The sequence below is a fragment of the Eleutherodactylus coqui genome, chromosome 9 (assembly GCF_035609145.1).
Source record: "Eleutherodactylus coqui strain aEleCoq1 chromosome 9, aEleCoq1.hap1, whole genome shotgun sequence".
In the NCBI taxonomy this organism is placed as follows: Eukaryota; Metazoa; Chordata; class Amphibia; order Anura; family Eleutherodactylidae; genus Eleutherodactylus; species Eleutherodactylus coqui.
The window spans coordinates 106614030-106636949 of record NC_089845.1 but is presented as its reverse complement, the minus strand read 5'-3'; the positions used below and the strand labels follow the sequence as shown (position 1 = coordinate 106636949).

The window sequence follows — 22920 nt, the reverse complement described above, 5'->3', positions numbered from 1 at the left end:
TGCTGTTATGGCTAATAGAAAACCAGAACTATCCCTGTAATAGGTCATTACCAAGACTATTTTTACATTGTTAGAATCAGTTTGCATTGACAGTTTAGACCTGTGTATCATACTGTAGGTGTCATGTGCTGCTCACCTTACATTCGCCTTCACCAATCACAGTTGACTTGGCACTAAAACTCTTCCCTTTACCAAGCAATGTTAAGAACAATATATATCCCGACTAGAGATGAGCGAGTATACTCGCTAAAGGCAATTGCTCGAGCGAGCATTGCCTTTAGTGAGTACCTGCCCGCTTGAGACTGAAGGTTCGGGTGCCGGTGCGGGGGAGCGGTGAGTAGCGGGGGGGAGAGAGGGAGAGAGAGATCTCCCCTCCATTCCTCCCCGCTCTCCCCCACAGCTCCTTGCCCGCCACCGGCACCCGAACCTTCACTGTCGAGCGGGCAGGTACTCGCTAAAGGCAATACTCGCTCGAGCAATTGCCTTTAGCGAGTATACTCGCTCATCTTTAATCCTGACTTTTATTTACACTTTACACATCACACATGAAGCCATTGCAATTTGAACCATGTGCAGCAACTATCTTACTGCAAGAACAAAGCAAATATGTGTTCAGCTGTGATTGAACTAAATGCCCAAGCTTGCCAGTTATGTGGATATACCAATTGTATTTGTTGCACCAGTTGTTGCCTTCCTCTAGTCTGTTAGTAACATGGTTCTAGTTATAGGTAATATCTAGGTGTCCTTTCCCGAGGCAACTACTGAGAAAAGGCTCCTCAGTTTGACTACTGAAAACAAGCTCCTTTTAAATTTCCCAATCAATTCTTAAAGTAACCCTCTTGTTTAGGGGCAAGATTTTGACCAGAAACTGGAGGGAAGGGGGGTATATTACCTGCAGTTCTTCTTTGCCATCCCTTTGACTTACCAATACCAGGTCTTGTATTCACTCGTCTAAGATGACTGCTGTAACTTTCTAACTACTTAATGCATACTGTGCAGTGCTCTCTGCTTGGCCAGCACTGATTACATGAGCGGCCTTGGACAGTCAGAGTGCAGGTATAATGCATTAGTAGTCTAACACTACCAGTGCACTTGGGGAATTAAATAGTCTAAAAATACTATTGGCCATCTTGCATAGCCAAAAACAGTAGCCGGAATTGGCAGATTGGAGGTGTGGCAGAGAACAACAGTTGCAAGTAATATACCCCTCTTCCCCTCTGGTCTCACGACAGAATTTTGTCCTGAAACCAGAGGGTCACTTTAAATTCCTGGGCATTGATGGCTGAAGATCAATATCAGATAGTTGTGGGTCCAACTCCTGGCACACCTACTAATTAGCTGATTGAAGAGCCCATGGTATTCCCTTATGGTGTGCCTAGTATTGCAGCTCCATCCCATTCACTATTATGGGAGTGAGCTGCAGAGATCTGCAATGCTAAGTATATGGCTCTGTGCTTGGTAAATAATGAAAAGCACTACATCCCCTTGATCAACTGATTGGTGGAGGTGCTATGAGTCTGACCTCCATTGATCTAATATTGATGGCCTATATAGTAGGGATTTGCCTTCAATATTAAATTTTGGAAAGCCCTCCTAACCTTATTTTCGATGAAAGGGTAAATCATAAATCTCTTTATGTATCCTAGCTTCTGAGAAGAAACAGTAACATTGGATGCCTGTAGAACCAACTGGGTTTAGTTTGAGCAATCTGTTTATTATATTTAGTCAGCAACATGGTCCTTTAGGTAATATCCAGGTGAGATTTCCTTTAGTGGCCATGTACGGCTGACCACAGAATTAAGCTGGAAGTAAATGTTTAAAGCCCTCCAAATCATATCTTCTCTAATGTCAAAGAGCAAACCATCTCTAATGTAACGTCAAGCCTTTCAGTAGCAGAGGGGGCGCCTCTAATCACTTAGCTATGTTATTCATTTTATTACCAGGCTTTAGTGACCATACATCACCATTTTTTTGGCCATAATCAAGTATAGTCCACTAAACTATAATAATAGGAAGAACCGTATTGACCACCGAGGAAGATTGTAGATGGTCATTGGCTATTGTTGGAAGTACAGTGCTCATTCAATGCAGTGTCAAAGAGTTCTGTTTTGCTCCTTAAATTCGGGGGAAAAGGGAAGAATCAGAACAGTAAGAACCTGGAAACCAACACAGCGGTACCCAGCTCCTGTGAAACAGTCTGAAGAAGCTCTTAGTCATTTATTTTAATGTGTGACAACCATACAAGACTATCTGTGCTTAAAATGTGAACACAACGTCCACAAGAGGGTTATAAGGATCTATTCAATCTCAATATCTCAAGTGCCAAAGATTCTATTTGCTTTCATTTTATTTGCAATGTTCCTCACCATGTAATAAAATTTATGCTATATCTCATTTGCTACGCTTGACTTTTTTTTAATCACGTACTAGTTTGTATGGAGATGTTGTACTGTGTGAATCTTGGCTTTAGATTGACCTGTGTTGGTGCAAATGACTGACAAATGCCATCTTTTATTTTAATGCAAACTTAGTAAAAGTGTTACCATGCGGCGGTTGCTGGACCCCGGGGTGCGGGGTACCGATGTTGGGGCGCGACCCCCTGGCTTGTGGTCCGGCTGCCAGGGGCGTGGGTGCCTGGCCAGCCGGGTGTTGGTGGCACGCGGCACTGTGAGCGCGCCCACCTGTGAGTGCAGTTCCCTTTTATTATGTTCTGTGGGAATTGGCTGTCTCCCTCTCTCTGCCCCTGGGCAGAGGCTTTTGTTTAAAGGTCAGGCAGAGACTGGTAATCACTGCCAGTTATTGGTTTCCCTCAGTGTGCTAGCTAGTCTGCCTCTGTTGGTCTCCTGCTTCTGTCATCTTGTCTGCTATACTTTGCTATTGTCCGCCAGGTTTTTCTATCTGCCTCAGTTCTGATTAGTATTATTCGTGTTGGTTATTTACATCTGCCTTTTCTGTCGGTATTCTACCCTTTCAATCCAGGTACGCCAGCGTCCCTTTTTCGGCCCCTAGTGAGAGTAGGGACCGGCGCCCATTTGCCCTGCCTGGGGTTAGCCAGGAGTGGAGGCAAGTAGGCAGGGACAGGGGTTGTGGGTGAGATCTTGTTATCACATCTATGCAATAAGCATGGTAATATTACCAAATCTCTAATATAGTTGTGTGCATGAACATTAAAGCTATATTCACTTGGGCGTATGCTTGATTCATGTAGGGCAGGTATCATTTTTTTCCCCCCAAGTGAAAGCAGAGCCCATCAGAATACAACCTTCTTTTTGGGAATAGTAATACTTTTTTTTATGGTTCTGCTTCTGAGTTTGGGAAATAATTAAATACTCTGTATAGATAGATAATACAGCCTGATATCACATATTGTGAAACTACGTCTGGTCACTCTAATTGCAGATAATAAAAAGTTCCAGGTTCATTGGTTCTTTAATTGGTCACATAATGGAAAATCCATTTAGCAAAGCTTTCCTAAATTTAAATGCACCTGAGGCTTCGTGAGATCAGATTTCATATCTTTAAAGCTAAGATGACACCAAACACTGGTTATTGTGAGTGTAAATATAATGGACAATCACCCATTTACCTTTAATAACATCAGTATTTTATTTTAAAAATAAAAAAAAACAATTTCAAGATATAAAGCACAAATTACATATATAAAATGTCATTAGAAAAATATTGCAGATTCTGTAGTCAGTACACAAAACGACAATACAAAATAGGCTATTACCTAGAGTCTGGATATCGCTCACTTCATAATAAACTTCTTACTAGTGGTTTTCAACTTGCGGCTCTCCAACGTTTGAAAAACTACAAGAGTTGTAGGCTTGTAATAGCAGTAGGGCCACAAGTTGGAGACCACACTCTATGCAGTGCAGTGAGGAACACACCTTACAGTGGATATAACAAGTCTACACACCCCTGTTAAAATGCCATATTTCCACCTACACCTACAATGCACCCCGTTGTCTGTACAATGCCATTGAAAAGCAAACGGAAATCGTTTAAGGTGGGAAAATGGGAAAAAAAAGTAAAATAATGTGGTTGCATAAACTGATACTTTTTGGATGTATCCTTTGACTTTATGACAGCATTCAGTCTTTTTGAGTAGGTGGTATCTATCAGCATGGCACATCTTTCAAACAGGTGGAATTAGCCCACAAGTGGCACCGCAAGAAATGGTAAATTCCACACCAAAACCTACACGATGGCATAAATCTGCCTGCAATTCCACATCAGAACATGCAGACTTTGGTGTGTGAGAGAAAAGTTGCAGCGTGTCCTATTTTTCAGTAATTCTGTTTAATAATCGCCCATTCATCCTTATAGGAGGAGGGGGAAAAATCGCATTGTGCTCACCTGTACATGCAAGTTTGATACGATTTTTCTCCCCTACAAAATAATGCCCGTTTTTTATGAGCGTGAAAATTGCAAGTGCAGCGATGCATTTTTATTGCAAAATGTATCACACTTGTAAAAAAATGTCTGGTTTGCAAGTGCAATATCTGGGCTTAATCACAGGAGCATAAATCGGACGCCGTTTTCACTGCCGGCCGATATATGCTACCATCTGAGCTGCCTTTCCCCTTCCCTCCCTCTCGCTAGCTCTCTGTCTCTCTCCTCCCCTCCGGCTGTTTTCGACGGGAGGGGGAGGAGCTAAGCTTACCTCCCATTTCAATCAGCCAGAGGGGAGGAGAGAGGCAGAGAGCCGGTGAAGGGGGGGGGGGGGAAATGGTAAGACAGCTCAGATGGTAGCGTATATCGGCCGGCCGTGAAAGCGGCAGCCGATATACGCTCCTGTGAATAAGCCGCCAGTCAGAGTTCCTCAGACCGATATTATCTCCCCCCGCGTAAATGCACCCTTATGCTGAGATACAAGCTGAATGTACTATGACCAATTTGTTCACAGCTATGAAGCACAAGAGCTCTCACACACCGGCATATTTTACTGCATATTACAAGCGCAGCTTTTGCGAGTGTAATACACGGGCCACTGTTATGTTGACTTGCAATTGTGCTTCTCACATACAGAGAAGAATGCGGCATCCACTATCCTGGCACATGTTACGCGCATACATGCCAATATAGTATATGGGGATTGGCATTCTGTGTCATGGCATACTAGTGTGAGAGAGCCCAAACCATAGAGTGTGCAGAAGGTACAATTCCTCTCTATGTGGTGATTAGAGATGAGCGAGTACCTGCCCACTCGAGACAAAAGGTTTGGGTGCCGGTGCGGGGGAGCGGTGAGTAGCGGCAGTCAGCAGGGGGGGGGGCGGGGGGAGAGAGGGAGAGAGAGATCTCCCCTCCGTTCCCCCCTGCTCTCCCCCACAGCTCCCTGCCCGCCGCTGGCACCCGAACCTTTTGTCTCGAGCGGGCGGGTACTCGCTAAGGGCAATGCTCGCTCGAGCAATTGCCCTTAGCGAGTATACTCGCTCATCTCTAGTGGTGATGTGTTTTTGAAATCAAGTGCATGAACAGAAGCAGCGAATAATGACACATTTGTGTTTCCCTATAAGCCGCTTGAGGGACCTTTCACACGGGACGGAATATGTCCTCCTGTGGAATATTCAACCCCAAAATCTGCACTGCTAGCATACAGATTTTGATACAGAATTGAAAATAGCAGAATCCTGCCGGCAATTCCGCATCAAAATCCGCAGTTAGCCGTACGGAGTTGGCGGCAGAATTCAAGGACGGCATATTACGCCACGCTGTTGTGGAATGTTCCATCCCACGTGATGCGTCCCTCAGTTCAGCTGTGATTTAAGGTGATCAAGCATCCCGCACTTCTATCACTAAACGACCAAACCGAGATATATATGACTCCCATCAAGTAGAACAGGGATTCAGCAGCAAAGAGAGTACAGATAAACGGCGCGCAATATATTTACCCAGCAAACTACATAGAAGCAATGTGGCTGTGTATGACGAATAGATCCAAGTAATCAAAGCATTTACTGGTGCCGAGAGGGGAAAGTAATTTATAGAAGGCAGAAGAATGAATGCGGAATCCACAACTGACATATATAGCAGCATAAAAGCATAACGGCCCCTCATACATTTACTCTTTTAATGCCACTTTCTTCCCATAAAGAGCACATATAAAGTGCATCCAAGATAGAAGTGGTGACGAATGACCGATGTAGCAGGTTGTTAGATGAAGCAGAGCACCCTGGGCGGTTACATGGAACGGGTCGGATGGCATTTGGCTCTGTTATGGGGAGTTTCCAGGACACAGTAAGGCCATATCTACACGTCCGATTGTAATATGGACAGAACTCGCACGAGAAAATCCATTATTTCCTATGCTTTATACACATAGACGATTTTTTTTTCGAATTTACAGTCCAAGATAGAAAAATCGCAGCATGTCCTATTTTGGAGCGCCATCACCCATTACTTTCTATGGGAGCGTGAAAAACAAATTGCATCGCGCTTGCAAGCCGTGCAAAGTGCATGCGAGTGTGTTGCAATTTTTCTATTTCTACTGATGAAACAAAATGCGATTTTTACGTACGTGAAAATCGCAGGTGCAATGATGCAATGCATTTTTTTCTCGCAAAACGCAGGAAAAAAATCCCAGGTTTAAGAGTGCGATATCAGTCCAAGTTTCTTGGATCGACAATACACTCGCCCGTGAAAATATGGCGTAAGGGTGTATTTTTATGGGTGAATTGTATGCGCGTTTTTTGTGTGTTTTGCGAGATGCACAGAAATGACACATGAAAAGAGACCGTTATTTTACGTGGATGCACTTACATGGGTTTTTTTTTTTTTCCTTGAAAGATAGAAAAATCACAGCTTGTCTTATTTTGGGGTGATTCTGTCTAAGAATTGGCCAAAATTCCCTATGGGAGGAAAAAAAAAAAAAAGTTGCCTCGCCACATGTAAATCCGAGTTTCATGCGAGTGTGATGCACATTTTCTATTTTTACTATTGAAAAATGTGATTTTCACGTCCATGAAAATCACATGTGGAGCAAAGTGATGTAATGCGTTTTTAATGCAAAACGCATCACACCCGTAGATCCCCGGGGACAACTTAGCAGAATTCTTGATATAGTTCTCAGTTTTGAAGAGTTGAATAGGAACAAGGAGGGGGAGTGCTTAGAGGGAGGCTGCACGCCCTATAATCACCATAAAATAAGTTATGGTACTTATAGGACAGGAGCCGAGGAGTCTAGGGGTGTACAGTTTATACTTACCCGACTCCCCATCCCCATGCCGCCACTCCTGGAAGTCAGCGCCCGGTCTGTCTGCACAACTCTTTTCTTCAATCAGTACTAAACATTGGGGCACATAAAGACTTTTTCTACAGTTTCTGATGTAAAAATGTAGAAAATTTTTATGCAAACGTATATATGCACAAACATTTGTAACGTTTCTCCTTGCTGCACTAGCCCTGACACTTTTTTGGGGTGGGAGCTTGTTGGGATGGGGTGTGCCCCCCCCGACTGACCGGTACAGGAAATGCCGGGCTTACTAAATCTCCCCCAGTGTCTGTGCCTGATTGACTGATGAAGAGTCCCGCAGACAGGCTGGGCACTGACTGCTGAGGGTGACAGCGCAGGAATGCGGAGTCCTGTAAGTAGAATAAAAGTACACCCCCGGAACTCCCCGGACGCTGTCCTAACTTAGTTTATGGTGCTTATAGGACGTGACAGGTTCCTCTTAAGGCAGGATTTGGATTATGTATTCTTTGTATTCCTTTACAAAGGCCCACACTATACATTACATCTGTCAGTCATTGTAATCTGAAACATTTTGGAAGGTTTAACAAAACTTTGAAGGGAACCGCCACATTGAAAATGCAGTCCATTCTGCAGGCAGAATATTGTAGAGTAGGAGGAGCTGAGCAGACTGATATATAGTTTTATGGGGAAAGATTTAGTCTAACTTGTGTTTTATTCATTTACATCTGTGCTCTTCCTGAGCTTAGCGGTCCAATGGGTGGAGCTATTAGTGATTGACAGCTATCTGTGTGTACATTCATATACAGACAGCTGCCAATCACTGATGGGACAGCCCACTGGACCTCTAAGCTCAGGAAGAGCAGGGATGTACAGTACTGGTAAATGGATAAATTACAGCTTAGGGTATAAGCACATGGATGATGATAAAGTCACGTCCAATATTTTCTGGGGCCCAACTTGAATTTGACAGCCCACGGACATCCCATCCCATCCATGTGCTGTCCAATGTGTGGGTCACCGCACATTGACATGTACTATTTTCATTCGAGAATCAGACAAAAAAAAGACACACTACATTTTTCTTTTTACTTGGACTGAGAAAAAAAAAGCCTACATAAATACACCGATAATTGGATGGAAAACACGTCCGTTTGACACACCCTTAGGCCTAATGTCCACGGGCAGATTTTATTTATAAAATATGTGTGGCCCCCGCACGGGAGATCCGTGCGTCTTGCTGCCCATAGGGATGCAATAGCATCCGAAGGGCAGCTAAAAGCATGTGGATGGGATTTCTTCACAGGAAAAAAATGGCAGCATGCTCCATTTTCCTGCGGGTCTCCTATACAGTCGGCTCCCATTGAAGCCTATAGAAGCCGTCCGTGTCTGTGGCACAGCCACAGCTGTTTTTGTGAAGTGCAGCGGATATGCGGGAGAGCAGGAATTTTTTTTTTCAAATTCTACGTTTCCCTATTCCCTTTCTTCTTACCTTTCTTAATGCTTGGACAAAAGAAATATAATATTACCAAACCACTCTTAAAAGCAATGAGGCAGATTTACTAATACTGTCTAATGGACAGTGTCAAGTTAGACTAGACAGTCTTAGAATGCACCTGATTCATCACAGTGGCTCATGCTGGATAATAAATCTGGCCACATCTTTAAACTGTCTAATCTGTTTATACCACCAATTACTTAACTCAGGTTTACGACAGATACTGTGCCAAAAGTTTGGCAAGTTTTTGGCAAAAAAAAGTCTCATTTGGACAGTACCTCCTTTCCCTGGAACCCACACCCCGTCCACAGAAGCCGTATCTGTTTTGGACTTGCCGAAAAATGTGTCTTAAAGTGTCTACAGCACATAATAAATTTGCAGTAAAGCATGTAAGATAGTTTTCTGGCACATTTTCTATAGTGAATTTACCCCACTGTGCGTGACCCTAAACAAAAATGTTTGGACAATATCTAAGAAAAATGACCGAGTTCCTCATCCTGAAATAGGTCAAAGTACTTTAAGAACAACAATCATTGCATTTTAACTATTTCATCATAAATAGTTGTGTAAATGATTACGTCTGTCACACTTTTCAATATTAGAGAGGTCAACCAGGATTAATAAATGGGTGTATAGCGCCACTCTTGTCTATGGACTGTGTCTGGTATTGCAGCTCATCACCATTTAGGTGAATGGAACTGACCGCATCTTATGGATAAGAGAAGTATTGTTTCAAGAAAAGATATTTTACTCGAATCTCTTTAATACTAGGTAACAAGTCCAAAAGATAAAATGAAGTCATGGCCATTTTAGTGAAAGTGTGGGTGTTTATCAAGCAAGATTTGTGAGGTTAATAGACAATTCACATAAAAGCAATGCAAGAGATTCATAGAAACACTATATTACTGCTCCTACCCTACACTATATGTAGCAACGTCGCTGGGAACTAGTGAATCAGGGATGTCTTCTTGTAGGTTTCCACTGACGATTCCAATTTTTTAGTCGCTCAAGTATATCAGCAGCACAACTCCACTATTACAAATTCCATACACAACTTAGACGCTGGTACTCGGGTCAACATGGATGGATACCTAACTGCAACTATGTGGGTATAACAGACCACCAGAGAAGACAGGAGGAAACCAACCAGAAAGATGATGTTAATTCTCAAGTATCACAACACTTATTCACTGGGGAACACAATTTTTTGGTGACTGAGATATTTGAACTTTTTAGGGGTATTTTGAGGTCATAGATACTGAAAATTGTATTAGTTTTTCTCCATCAAGATATGACATATGCCCATATAAATGTGTACATGTATATATATATATTGTATTATACACGTAATAACTGCCAATTAAAAGCTGAAGGTACAAAGATAAATCCCAAGATGCCTTGAACAGTTTTTTCATTGAGATGTTGATAAAACTACGTTTCTGTGATTTCCAGCTATGAGACCAGAAATATCTCAAAAACTAAAGCTGCTAGAACAAAATAGATGGCATTTTCGGAATCAGTGGTACAAAAATACCCCAAAAAAGGTGTAAATTTCCAGGCACCATAATTTTTTTTTCTTTTGTTCCCCAGTGATGTATAGCAAGGTTTAGACAAAATACTGTAGACTTCAGAAGCCTAAACTACCAATCCAGGAGAAAAGAAGGCTTTTCAATCACCTGCTAGACCTTCAAAGTGTCAAATACAGAAGAAACTATGGAAGCACTAGATCTAATTTTGAGGCATGTTGGCTACCAAGATTCTGGGTTCTGCCTAACCGCCTTACAGCAGCGATTACCCAAAAATATGGGAACGTTGGAAAATATTGTAGAACACTTTTGTACTGCCTGTGCGGAAGTTCTAGATTTACAAGTCTAGTTTTACAACATGTCCACTAAAACCATTTAATCCCTCTTTTAAATAAGATAATTGATGTTTCCGAATATCTTACATTAAAAAGAAGATCCAAACAATATATGCTGTTCTAATCAGTCTACATTCATCGCTGCAGGAAAATCCTACAGACACTAAACTACAGACTCCTATTGACAATCTGAAAGTCATCAGTAACCGTCATCAATTTACAAAGTAACATCAGGAAAAACCATTAGCCTAAGCGCTCATCATTCGGGGTCCGACATCATCTGTTTAATGTCTATGGGCGGCCTAAAGTGAAGCTCTACCCTTTATCATCATGTTGGATTTAGGTGCAGAGTTAATAAATCTTTCAGAGCTCTCATATTAAACTATAAAGTGGGGATTTATCTTATAAACTGACATCTATACAAGACATTTGGAGTTCTGCATCAGAACAAAATGGAGCTCTGATCCTTGTAAAGATATATTAGCAAAATAAATGGCACAGAGTTTTGAACCTGTTCAAGGCTAGATACTCATTTTAAGATGGAAAAGCTGAATAATGCGGGTATATGACAATGTTAAATCCTGGAAAAATTTGCACAATTTGAAAGCACACTAAAGGGTATTTCAATAGACACTAGAGGGAGCAAATTGCAGTGTAGGGTCAGGTATTGCGGCACATTATTTTCAAGGCATCCATGTTCACACTGAGATTGAATCCTCCTTTTTGCTCACACCAAGACTACATTCAATACGTTTTAACTGTTCTATGAAAAGCAGCTCAATATTCATTACATAATCGGTGACAGTAAATACTGGTGGTGGGTATCTGGGTAACTAAAGGGTGATGTTATTTTTAACAAAACAGTTTAAATATAAAATACAATTCTAGAAAACAATTATAGTGGTTTTTCTTCATTCACATAAACAAATTAAGAGAGTGTGTGAAATATGTGAAACTCCTTCAATTAGAATTTATACTAACACAAATCAGTTCCATCTTGTATGAAAATAGGATTCAGTATAAAAGCAACAGAAACTCATACAAATAGGCAGCAACAACACAGGAAATTGGTGTAGGGCTTTCGAAGGTAACCCAATTCTCCTTCACATATTGGACCTGTAAGCCGCTTCTTCCGGTGACTAGATAGCCGGCAGTGTCCGCCGTTGATGCTGTGTGAGCTCCGGATGCCACACATCCACAATAAATATCAGGCGGTAAGAATCAGCTTCCTGCCATACCTCATGTTCAAAAGAGTCATCGAATATGAGGACTTTGCCTTCTTTCCATGACCTGTAAAAGAATGGTAGCAGGTTTAACTATATTTAGTTTCCTTGCCACTCCTTCTGTTAGGACTTAAAGAATAAATGCAAATGTCAAAACTTTTAATCGGTAGGGGTACATGTGCTAAGACCCCCACTGATCACCAAACTGAAGGGGCAGAAGCGCTCATCCAAGTATTGTGCCCCATTGATTGTGATGCTCAGTTGTCAGTTCTTTTAGGCAGCTGAAGATAGATGCATAGAAGTCTTTGCACTTGTCTATTGCTGCCAAAAAAGCCGAGAGTGACCATCACGGTGGAAGAGGCACAGTGTTCAGGTGAGCATTTCAGTGATTAATGGGGGTCTCAGCACCCCGATACCCAGTGATCAGAACATTTGACATGTCAAAAGTTTCTTAAAACTCCAGTTACTCTTTAATATCTATTATTTCATCAGCTGACTTTATGTTTGGTTTCTGAATTATGGAAGTCACTACTGAATTCACGGTCTGTTTAGCACATTGTAATAGATTTCATGCATGACATCCTATGAAAATGGACAGCATGGTGGAGATTCTTGATGGAATAAAATTGGTAAAAGGAAAATTTTGTAGCCCCAATCCCACATAGTATGTACTGTATACAACCGTCCTAACAGAAGTCTAGGGGAGCTAAGGAGAGAGTGTAGCCATTGACTCCACTAGAACGCTTCTAAGGTACAGTCTTCCATCAAGGAGTGTTGGTGCTGCACTAGGTCCCCACTAAGAACTTCTAGTTGGCATGGTTTCCACACTGCTAAAAGTAGTTTATTAATTAAAGGGGCATTCCCATTAATTAATCAACGTTCATTGTGTCTAATAAATGAAATGAAGCAGCTCACCAATTTGCTTTCACACCGGAGCATTATTGGCTACTAAATGGAGATGGAGCGCACTGGAGATCTCTTCCGGCTGCCCGGTTCCACTGACAGCAAGCAGGCAGTTGTCCATAGATGAATGACGGCCTGTTTACATAAATCAACAGTCACTTGGTTTTTAGGTGAGCTGAAACCAAGCGACTCTGATAAGTGATGGATTCTTGCTCACTTGCTCTATCGGGTTCCGTGTTTACATGGCACGACAGGTGCCCATTACTCGAGAGACTATCGGTCAATAAAAGTACCCTAAGTGTTTGTCATCTCTTATAACTTACAGCATGTTGAGTTGAGCTGGACAAATGTAGCAAGTGAAGGCAAACTGGAACAGTTGGGAAAAAGTTTAACTTAACAGTGATAACTTTCTGCAGCGTTATCTTATCCTAAACCATTAAAAAGTGACTGTTATCTTATGTTACCCCAACAAAAGCCACTGTAAAATAACTGAAAGGGCAAATAAACTGTGGCACAGAAAGCTCTTAAGACATGTTAAGACTCAAGGTGAACTTTGCTACATCTGTACTGAGCAGAAGAGAGGACTGAAGAGGGGTGAATGGGGAGGGAACAAGGCAATAATGAGAAGAGTTGGATAAACTGTGCGGGGGGGGGGGGTGGGGGGGTGGGGGGGTAATGATGGCAATGCTATGCCGGCAGCAGGGAGGGCACATTAAGGCTGTCAATCAGGAGATGAGTTTCTGCCAGGGTGGGAACCAAGAAGTAGATGGCCACAAAAGCTCCACAGGAGGTAAAGCAGGGAGCTGAGAACACCCCTTTAATTGCTAAGCAATATTTCAGTTAACACATCAACAATACTGTGAAGCCAGTTAAAATTAAACTGCTTTTAGTTTCACTCAGTTGGATTTCAGCCATAATCTGCGAATACAGCCTTAGATTCCAGATTTCTCTACAATTGGCCTCTGTTAAAGCATCTCAAGTTAGTTAGGTTTTAAGACCTTACATTAAAAATATATGTAAGGCTGGTCTCACATTTGCGTCAGAACCTTCAGACGGAGGTACCGTCACAGATCTGGCTCAAAATATGAGAAGAAAAAGTGCTGACTGCAGCGCTTTTTCTTCCCTCCAAAAGCTGTGCAGACAGATCCCATTATAGTCAATGGCGTTCCTCCGTCACTGGTTGGTTCTGTCTAGAAACTAAGCCGTCCGGCCCCAGGGATTTCCCTTTCCTGCTCCCTGAACGGACCAAGAGAGCAGAATCTCCAATGCAACCACCCTTATATAAACATGTAATAAAAGTGTAACATGAAACGGGAAATATAATTTGACAAGGGGTGCCCAAGATATTGCATAAGAAGGTACATTGTATGTGGATAGTGTAAGCAGCGGTAAGATGACTTGTTATATCTGTACACATACACCGTGTACGAAACACAAGAAGTGAAAAAAAACCAACAAAAAAGCTGAGAAAACCACAGGGGGAAATAAAAGATTAGCTGAGACAGCATGTCATCAACTGCAAGGATTAATACAATAAAATCTCAGCTTAATTGGGAGCCTTAAGGAGAGCTTTATGCTGCTAGCGGTGTTTACTTATTTATAAGGTTCATACTTCACTTACATTGGCCACAACCGTGCTGGAGAAGACACAAACATCCGTATCGCCAGCTAGTCACAGAAAATAGCAACTCCGATTCTTCAAAAATTAAATTACCGTTCAGAATTGTTTGTCAATTTTACGATCTTCGTATTCTTGTTTGGTTTCCAAATACAGTTAAGATCAAAGTTCTTCTATTATTCAACTAAACTGTAAGAATTAACCCTCTGATGCTGATCATGTTGTTCCCCGAGACACAAATTCTATACTGCACAAAGCTGCCTGGCTGTCAGAACATCTCAAGATGGCCATACATTTGAGATAGTTGTCAGGCGATTACTCATTCGTATGGTAGCTATTCTTCCCGACGCCACTATATACAACAAGCATATTTTTTCTCAGTGGGGAGAGGGCAATAATTCAGCCCCTTGAAATCCTACATGCCCCATTCTTCTTTTACCAACATCTACCAGCAGAGCAGTTTCAGGAGACCCCTATACCTATGAGGCTGACATTTATCTAATATGTAAGGGCCCTTTATGCTTAGGTGATTCTAGCAATATAGCAAGACAATTTTAGTTTTGTCAGTGCTTCCCGAATTTCTGGTTGACAAGAATGGTTCACCCTGTAGCCCTTTTCTTGCTGTCAAAGATCCTGAACAGCACCCTTAATATGATTTTTTTCCAAACATAGACAGATCAGGCCCTTTTAAGACTAATACCTAATTTTGGCCGGCTTCTGGTCAGAGGTCTGGCGCATCATATTCAAATTTACAAATTTCCTATTACCTAAGGCCTCTTTCACACAGGCGTTTTTGTACAGCGTTTAGCACTGTCTTGTCAGTGCTGCGCTAAATGCCATACAACGCTCCCATTAATTTCAATTGGGGTGCTCACACAAGCATCAAAATGCAGCATCTTCAATGCTGCATTTTGACAGCGATGCATGTTCTATCTTTGGCCTTTTTTTAGCTGTGCGTCGCCCATTGAAATTAATGGGAATTGGTTTTAGCAATGCTGAAAATGTGGCACAACTTGGTACTACGTTTTTGACAGCGCTAAACTACCTTAAAAAAAATTTTTTATACTCACTGAGCAGGCGCCGTCCGGGTTCCTGCCACTGCTTTCTGGAGTTCTGGGCAGGCTTCTGCGCACTTGTCATCGCTGTCAGATCATCTTTTGCTAGTGACGGGGTTTGAAGACTCTGCCTCCAGCAGGAGATTGCTCTGATTGGTTCATCAAGCACTGACTCAGCCAATCAGAGTCAGCGCTTGAGGAACCAATCACAGCCAGTCGATGAATGGCTGTGATTGGTCCATCCAGTGCTGGCTGTGATTGGTTGAGCCCGTGAGCTTAGCCAATCAGAGCAATCTCTTGCTCTTCAAACCCTATCACTAGCAAAAGATTGTTTTTCAGCGATGACAAGTGCCCAGAAGCTTGCCCGGAGCTCCGGAGAGCAGCAGAACAGGGACTCGGACAGCGCTGGCTAGGTGACTAGTGATTTTTTTTTCAGCTTCCTTGGCTGCATTTTCAGTCAGAAAACGCAGTCAAAACGCTGTAAAAAATGCATGACAACGCTGCTGAAACTGCAGTAAACTCAGCATTGAAAAACGCTACGTTTCTGCAAATGCCTGTGTGAGAGAGGCCTAAATCTCCATCATTGTTTTTGCTGCACTTAAGTGATATTCCAATATCCACCTATAAGTACTCTGTGGTACGTGATCTGGTGAATGTGGCTCAGGCATGTATACCAGAGCTTTGGCATGAGAAAATAACCAGCACTTTAAAAGATCCTCATAAGGGTGAGACACGACTGTAATGCAACAGCCACCGGGACGTAGACCCAGTCCCAGAAATTCAGTAAGAAAGATCAAGGTGGCAGCATCAGTAGGTTGATAAAGACCAAACCGCTGGTCGAAACATTGCTGCACTATTTGTATTGCTTATGGGAGAATAAACTCATTTGGATTTTTTGCACCTACTGATGCTGCCACCTTGATCTTTCTTACTGAAGCTTTGGCGTGAGTCAGTGCCACCTCGGCTCTCTTCATGGTTTGAAACATAAAGAGAGCTGAAACTGGAAACACACCAATAAAATCACAGGATCTGTAAAGGATCTGTAATGGATTCTCCAACCGGATGTGACTGTAGCCTAATCTATGTTTGTCTACCATCTAGTAGACAAGTTGTAAAACACTTGGAAAACTGTGTAGAAATACTGAGCAAAAAGTAGCAGGAAATACAGTGACAATGCAAAAAAAAAACATATCACACTATGATACTAGTAAAACATACCTGGTGTCATTAGCACATCTTATTCTGCAGCCTTCACTTGGTATAACCAAACCCAAGTGCATTCGTAGTCTACAATTTGTTGGTCCTGTGTGGGGCCACACATGAGTCCCTGGATGCATTACAGAATACTTGATCTGTGGAGAAAATATGAAGCCTTCATTAGGAAAAGGAACTAATGGACAAGTGCATCTAGATTATGTCTGGACATAAGGCTCTACAGTAGAGCAATGACCCCAAGGGATTTCAACAGGGCAAGTCGAGGTGTAAAGTTGCAAGCCATACCCTATTCAATAGCACAATGCTCAACATATCTGATGTCCCACATGTTCTACAAAAGCATAAAGTTAGTTGTGATAGAAAAAAAATATCATTAAAATATCTAAAGGAAAAGCACCAAGCTTTTCTGCTTAAAAAAGTTCATGGACACACATGGACCTCTTATAACCAATTAGTTTTTCCACATGGACCATCAGAGTATGTCCTATTGTGGTCCGTATCAAGGATCAGAATGAGACATGCAGTGTTCCCTGCCCATGGGGATCAGACAGCACACAGATGTCTGTCCATGTGCTGTCCAATGTGAGTTGCGCCTGACAATGTCGGGAGCAACTTGTATACGCCCGTGTGAATGGGCACTTATAAATCAAGCAGGTTACATCCCACCTAGCGCTGCTCATTGTAGCTTTTAAAGGAATAGGACATCTCATTGAACTTAATAGAGTTACACCAGATAACTGCTGCATTGGAACATTAGATTGGGCTGAACGGAAAGGCCACAAGAAGTTTAATTTCTCTATTAGAGAAGTAAGTTGGGCAATCATTGTATATTAATTTCCCTAATAAAAAAAAGTAATGGACCCATTTATTCAAAATCCTCTTGTACCTGTCCTCTGCGGCATCCGGTGGACTCCGGGAATCTCTCCAACAATGCACATGTTCTAGGAGCGGCTTTACAAGATTTATCATTCTTTCGTCCTAACAAAGAGATAAATACATTCTTTTAGGAGCAACAGTTCTAAAATCTGCAAGATCCTCTTGGTGATTCTTACAAATTATTGGGATAGTACAATTTTATATAGGAGTTGGCAAAATAGGAACAAAAAAAAATCATATTAAGGGTGTTGTTCAGGATTAGAAAAAAGGGTGTCTGTAATGACAGCTAGCCCGATATAAGTTGATCCGTGGGGGTCCCAAGCTACAGACTCCTGCCAATCAACTACTGAGGATAGTAAAGTTTCAGACAACCTCTTGTCTATTATAATCGACATCATGCAAAATATTGCATAAGATAAAAGAATGGCCTCTTAAGGGAATTAATATAAACTAAGGCTTGCCTTATTGCAAAACTTGGAATATCATCAAACTAAATGATGGCCATCATCAGTATGAGTTCAGAACATGAAAAACAAGTGATTATTCAGATTTCCACTTTGTAATTTCCTAATGCGTAGGTGTAACATACACAGGGATGTCACAACATATAGATAATACACAGTAATGTAATGTACAGGGGTTATTAACTCAATGAAATAACAGCTAAGAAATCATGCACACAGTGATATTACATTAATGAGATAACGTGATGTCATACAGTGATGTCACAGCATAGCAGTAATGCACACAGTGACGTCATAGAAAAAGGGATAATGAATTCATTGAGTTACAGCACAAGAATGACACACACAGTGAGGTCACATTATAGAGATAATTCAGATAGTGATGACATTACTAACTATATCTTACCGTTGTGTGGAGATAGGCCCTACATTAACTGCTATGCCTATGCCCTGGTACTTATACCCATGGCACATATCTCCTTTAGAATTCGCAGTCAGTCATGATATGAGAACCCTTCCCCTCCCTCTTACTTTGCAGAAACTGAATCTAAAGGTACCTTTACAAGAACCAAAAGTCACCCAAGTGATGACTCAAAAGAGTGATTATGGGAGACTGTCATCACGTGCAAATATAGCAATTTTTTTCACCAACAACTGGGGGGTATCCGCAATGACGCTGGCTTTACAGTTTGAGAAGCACCTTTGTAAATGGTTACCTTGCTGCCACAATGTATATTGGCTCCAGTCTCCCTTCTCTCTGAGGTTTTCATCTTCAGGAAGAAAAAGGCCTTTGGATGCATCCATGACGGCAAGGCCCTCTTCTCGAATCACCTTCCAGTTGGCTTCCAAAGACTTTGAGAGAGAAAAACAAGATCATTAAAGTACCGCCGGGAACATCAGCACAAACTTTAAGGGAACCCGTTATCAACTATAAGTATCATAACTTAGTTTATGCCGCTTAGAGTTGATGACAGGTTCCCTTTAATAAGCAGATTGCTCCTGCAGTCATTATCAAAAAATATTAGTCTTTCAAGGATTGCATCTCTATGAGGACCTCTGAGAGCAAAAACTGCTTTAGTTACTCGCTTTCTCATTGAGACAAAGTGTTAGCACGAATGTAAAGCAGGTAACTAGCTGTGAATAATAAAACAATAGATGTTTGCTTGGGTGCAGCTTCTCCAGCTTACCTCATTGGTATGCAGAAAGCATCTCACCTAAGGAGAAATCTTATCACTGCCTACAAATATTAAAATCGCTGTAGGTAGAAGTGAAGGACCATTTACATATTTTATTGGAATAAAAGCCCAGCAATGTATTTCCAGTCTTGGACACAGTTTCTGTATCTGAGCCCTAATGCACAAATCTTATACTTTGTGCAGCTTATGATAGAGATGCTAATATCATCACACATACATGACTGTTACTGAAGGATATCAGAAGTCATCGGGATGGCAGCCATTTCTTGAGCTTATTGTCAGTAATCCTAATGAATACTACACTTGGGATCTAAGAGTCCTTGTACATCCTGCCCAGATGAGAGCTAACTGATGATACAACAAGTGGATCTACGATACAATCACAAGAGATCCCAAATACCAACATCATAGGAATGTGATGGTAGGCTATATTAAAGGGGTATTCCAGGACATCAATACATGATCAGTGGGGATCTGTCGCTCAGATCCCCCGCGATCAACTGACTCCCAAGGCTGCTGTCACTATGGTCAGTGCAGAAAGTGGCCCGGGTGGTACTGCAGAGCAGCTCTCATTAAATTCAACTGGAGCAGTGCCTGCAGAACCAATCTGCTTCCTGTGCTGAACGCAGTGATAGCGGCCTGGGAATCAGCTGTCCATCAGGGATCCAACGGTTACCAATAGCAAAAATAGAGAAGTACTGGAATATCCCTTTAAAGTATGCCCATCACGTGTGTGGCACCCGATGATACCACACCTACAGTGGATATAAAAAGTCTACACAACCCTGTTGAAATGCCATGTCATGTTAAAAAATCGGACAAAGATGAATCATTTCAGATTTATTTCCACCTTCAATGTGGCCCGTTATCTGTACAATTCCATTGAAAGACAATCTTTTAGGGTGGAAAAGTAAAAATAATATAACTAAAATTATGTGTTTGCATTAGTGTGCCCACCTTCTTATATTCAGGGGTGTGGTTGTGTTCATGATTAGCCAATCACATTTAAACTCATGATAAATAGTAGTCAGTACTTAAAGTGATTCTGATTTACCCCATATAAAGTTCAACTGTTCTAGTGGGATTTTCCTGACATTCTCCCAAATCTAGTTGCCTTGAGGTCTGGATCTTTTATGACCCACTAATGAAAAAGTTTCATATTTAACTTAGAATGAAGTCAATATAAGGCACACATGCTGGAGGTGAGCTATATAATTACCCATCCTCTTGCCAATATCACAAATTCCCCAATTCCATCATCTCTTATCTTTCTCCATCTCACACATGATTTCATAACCTGTTGTTGTATCCTTTTTCTTTTATATGTCCTTTTAATTCTTTCTACTCTTTAGGGAAGGCTCAGACGAGTATATGGTAATACACTACATATAAAACGCATGTTTAAATACATTACAAGTCCTACTTATAGAAAAACAATATAATGAGTGACCCATTAGCTAATACCCTGTTTCCCTGAAAATAAGACATAGCATGATTTTCCAGAATATTTGAGGATGCAAAATGATTTTTCAGGCTTTTTGAGGATGCTTGAAATATAAGCCCTACTCCAAAATTAAGCCCTGCTAACAGTTAATTAAAAAAGTCAATTTAAATATTGTCCAGGCAGCTATACACAGAAAAAAATTAAACCTTTTTGAACAAAAATTAATATAAGACACTGTCTTATTTTCGGGGAAGCACAGTATGCATTTCTTAAATTGGGACCAAAAGGACTTTTTGTATTTAAATGTAGAATCCAAAAAAGCTTCTATTTTGTAGAGTAAATGTTGGCAGTCCTCGCCTCTTGCCGGATGCTTAATCCTTTCTATCCCATAGAACATAAAGTTTTGTGTTCTGCCTCCATGCATATCAATGAAGTGCCGTGCGGCAACAGAATGTGGTAGATTTTTATATATATAGGTGAGGTGCTCGTGAATGCGGGTCTTCAGCTTCCTGGAAGTACAGCCAACTTATAGTAAGTAACAGACATCATGTATAAAGAGTTATATAATTACTGATCCGAGTCAGTTCAATTAGTTAGTCATCTTAAAAGGGCCTGATCTGTCTATATTTGGAAAAAAATAAGGTTTTAGTTAAAGCTAAAGCACAAACCCCTCACTGATTACTAGCACGTTTATAAAAGCCTATAAGAGCCAGCCAATTATTATGGGGGCTCCTGGCTGAGAAGGCAGAAAGTGTCGAAATATTTCCAAGCGTAACACGCCTCTTGGCAATACACCGGAAATGCGCTAGGCTGAAGGAAACAGAGGAGGTCGAAGGGAATAGAGGAACTGAAGGAGGTTCATTCAGCTGTGGAAAGTTTCTCCGCTTTACCAGATTACAATACGCTGCTGGCAAATATGCCGGCCAATGTCTGTGAGCTGGAAAATTGAATTATGGATGTTAAAAAATCAAAATACCAACGGGATGTTGCTGATTATTCGAGTGACTCAGTTTATGACTGGAAACGAAAATCATCAAAGTACGGTAAATCACCTAAATCTATTTTTTTTAAATCTTATAATAGAAAAGATTCTGCTACTTCAGACTTGCATGGAACTTTTACCTCCTCAGATGTTGAAACTGCGAACTTATACCCAGATTTCTCTGATAGTGACTGGCCAAATTTACCCACAGGGCAAACGGATCGTGCAAGTATGTCTAACGCTATATTACAATTGTCAAGATATGAATTAAGACAAGGAGAGGTTGGAGACACAAGACCCCGCAGATCTCCAAATCATGGAAAGTCCTCTTGTTCTTTTCGCCTCTGTTTAAGGTCTTGTTCAGACGAGCGTGTGTTTTGCCCAGATTAGGCGCACAAAAAGATCTCTTCTATGCAACTCTAAAGATCGTGAGAATAGGTGAAGTCAAGCTCCGTGAAGTAGCCCGTTCACACGATCGAGGTGCATGTTTTCCAGCTCCTATAGGAGTCTATGGAAAACACACCAAACATAGGTCAGGTCTAGAGATGAGCGAGCATACTCGCTAAGGGCAATTACTTAATCGAGCATTGCCCTTAGCGAGTACCTGCCTGTTCGGAAGAAAAGGTTCGGCTGCCGGCGCCAGGCAGGAGTGGCGGGGAGGAACAGAGGGGAAATCTCTCTCTCCCTCTCTCCCCACCGCTCCCCCCTGCTCACTGCCGCAACTCACCGCTCACCCGTGCCGGCAGCCGAACCTTTTCTTCCGAGCGGGCAGGTACTCGCTAAGGACAATGCTCGATCGAGTAATTGTCCTTAGCGAGTATGCTCGCTCATCTCTAGTCAGGTCCTATCTGTTCATGCAGCACGAACCTTTAGATGCGCGTTGAACTCGCATGTCCTATCTTTGGCAGGTGCGAGTATTTTGCACGTCTAAAAATCGTTCATGTGAACACTTGTATAGGAAAGCATTGGTTCTTATAGAAGCAATCTTTTTGTGTGCCTACTCTGCGCTAAAAACACACTCGTCTGAATGAGGCCTTAATGTTTGAACACCTCCAGGTTTTCAGTAGGCGTTTAGGGTTTGTTCCTACCTTTTCTTTTAACTTGTTGCAAACCTTGCTGGATGTTAATAGATTTACCAGACTTATTATTGTGGAATGTTTTGATACGGATAGTGTCATTGACTTGAATCATGTACTGCTTCTTGTAACCCATTTACATCTCTTAGTTTCTGAAACCAGGTTGCTCTGTGCACACTACGTGATGTAGATCCAGTTTTTATGAGTCAATCAACCTTTAGTTTTCCAACATATAACCTTGTTTTGTATCCAGTTAATTCTATGGTTACAGCTATTGATCAGTTTCAAAGTTTGGTAGAAGGAGATCTTGTTGT

General features: G+C 41.6%; 1 protein-coding gene across 1 annotated transcript in view; it reads right to left on the bottom strand.

The window, feature by feature from the left end:
• Positions 1-3587: 3587 nt before the first annotated feature.
• The window catches only part of LOC136578684 (aspartyl/asparaginyl beta-hydroxylase-like), a 74630-nt gene continuing 55297 nt past the window's right edge, over positions 3588-22920 (bottom strand). The window contains exons 10-13 of the mRNA XM_066578872.1: positions 18625-18760; positions 17455-17546; positions 16572-16705; positions 3588-11844 (exon numbers count right to left, since the gene is read on the bottom strand). Coding sequence (XP_066434969.1) covers positions 11694-11844; positions 16572-16705; positions 17455-17546; positions 18625-18760 — 513 coding nt within the window. The 3' untranslated portion in view covers positions 3588-11693. The remainder of the gene's footprint in view (positions 11845-16571; positions 16706-17454; positions 17547-18624; positions 18761-22920) is intronic.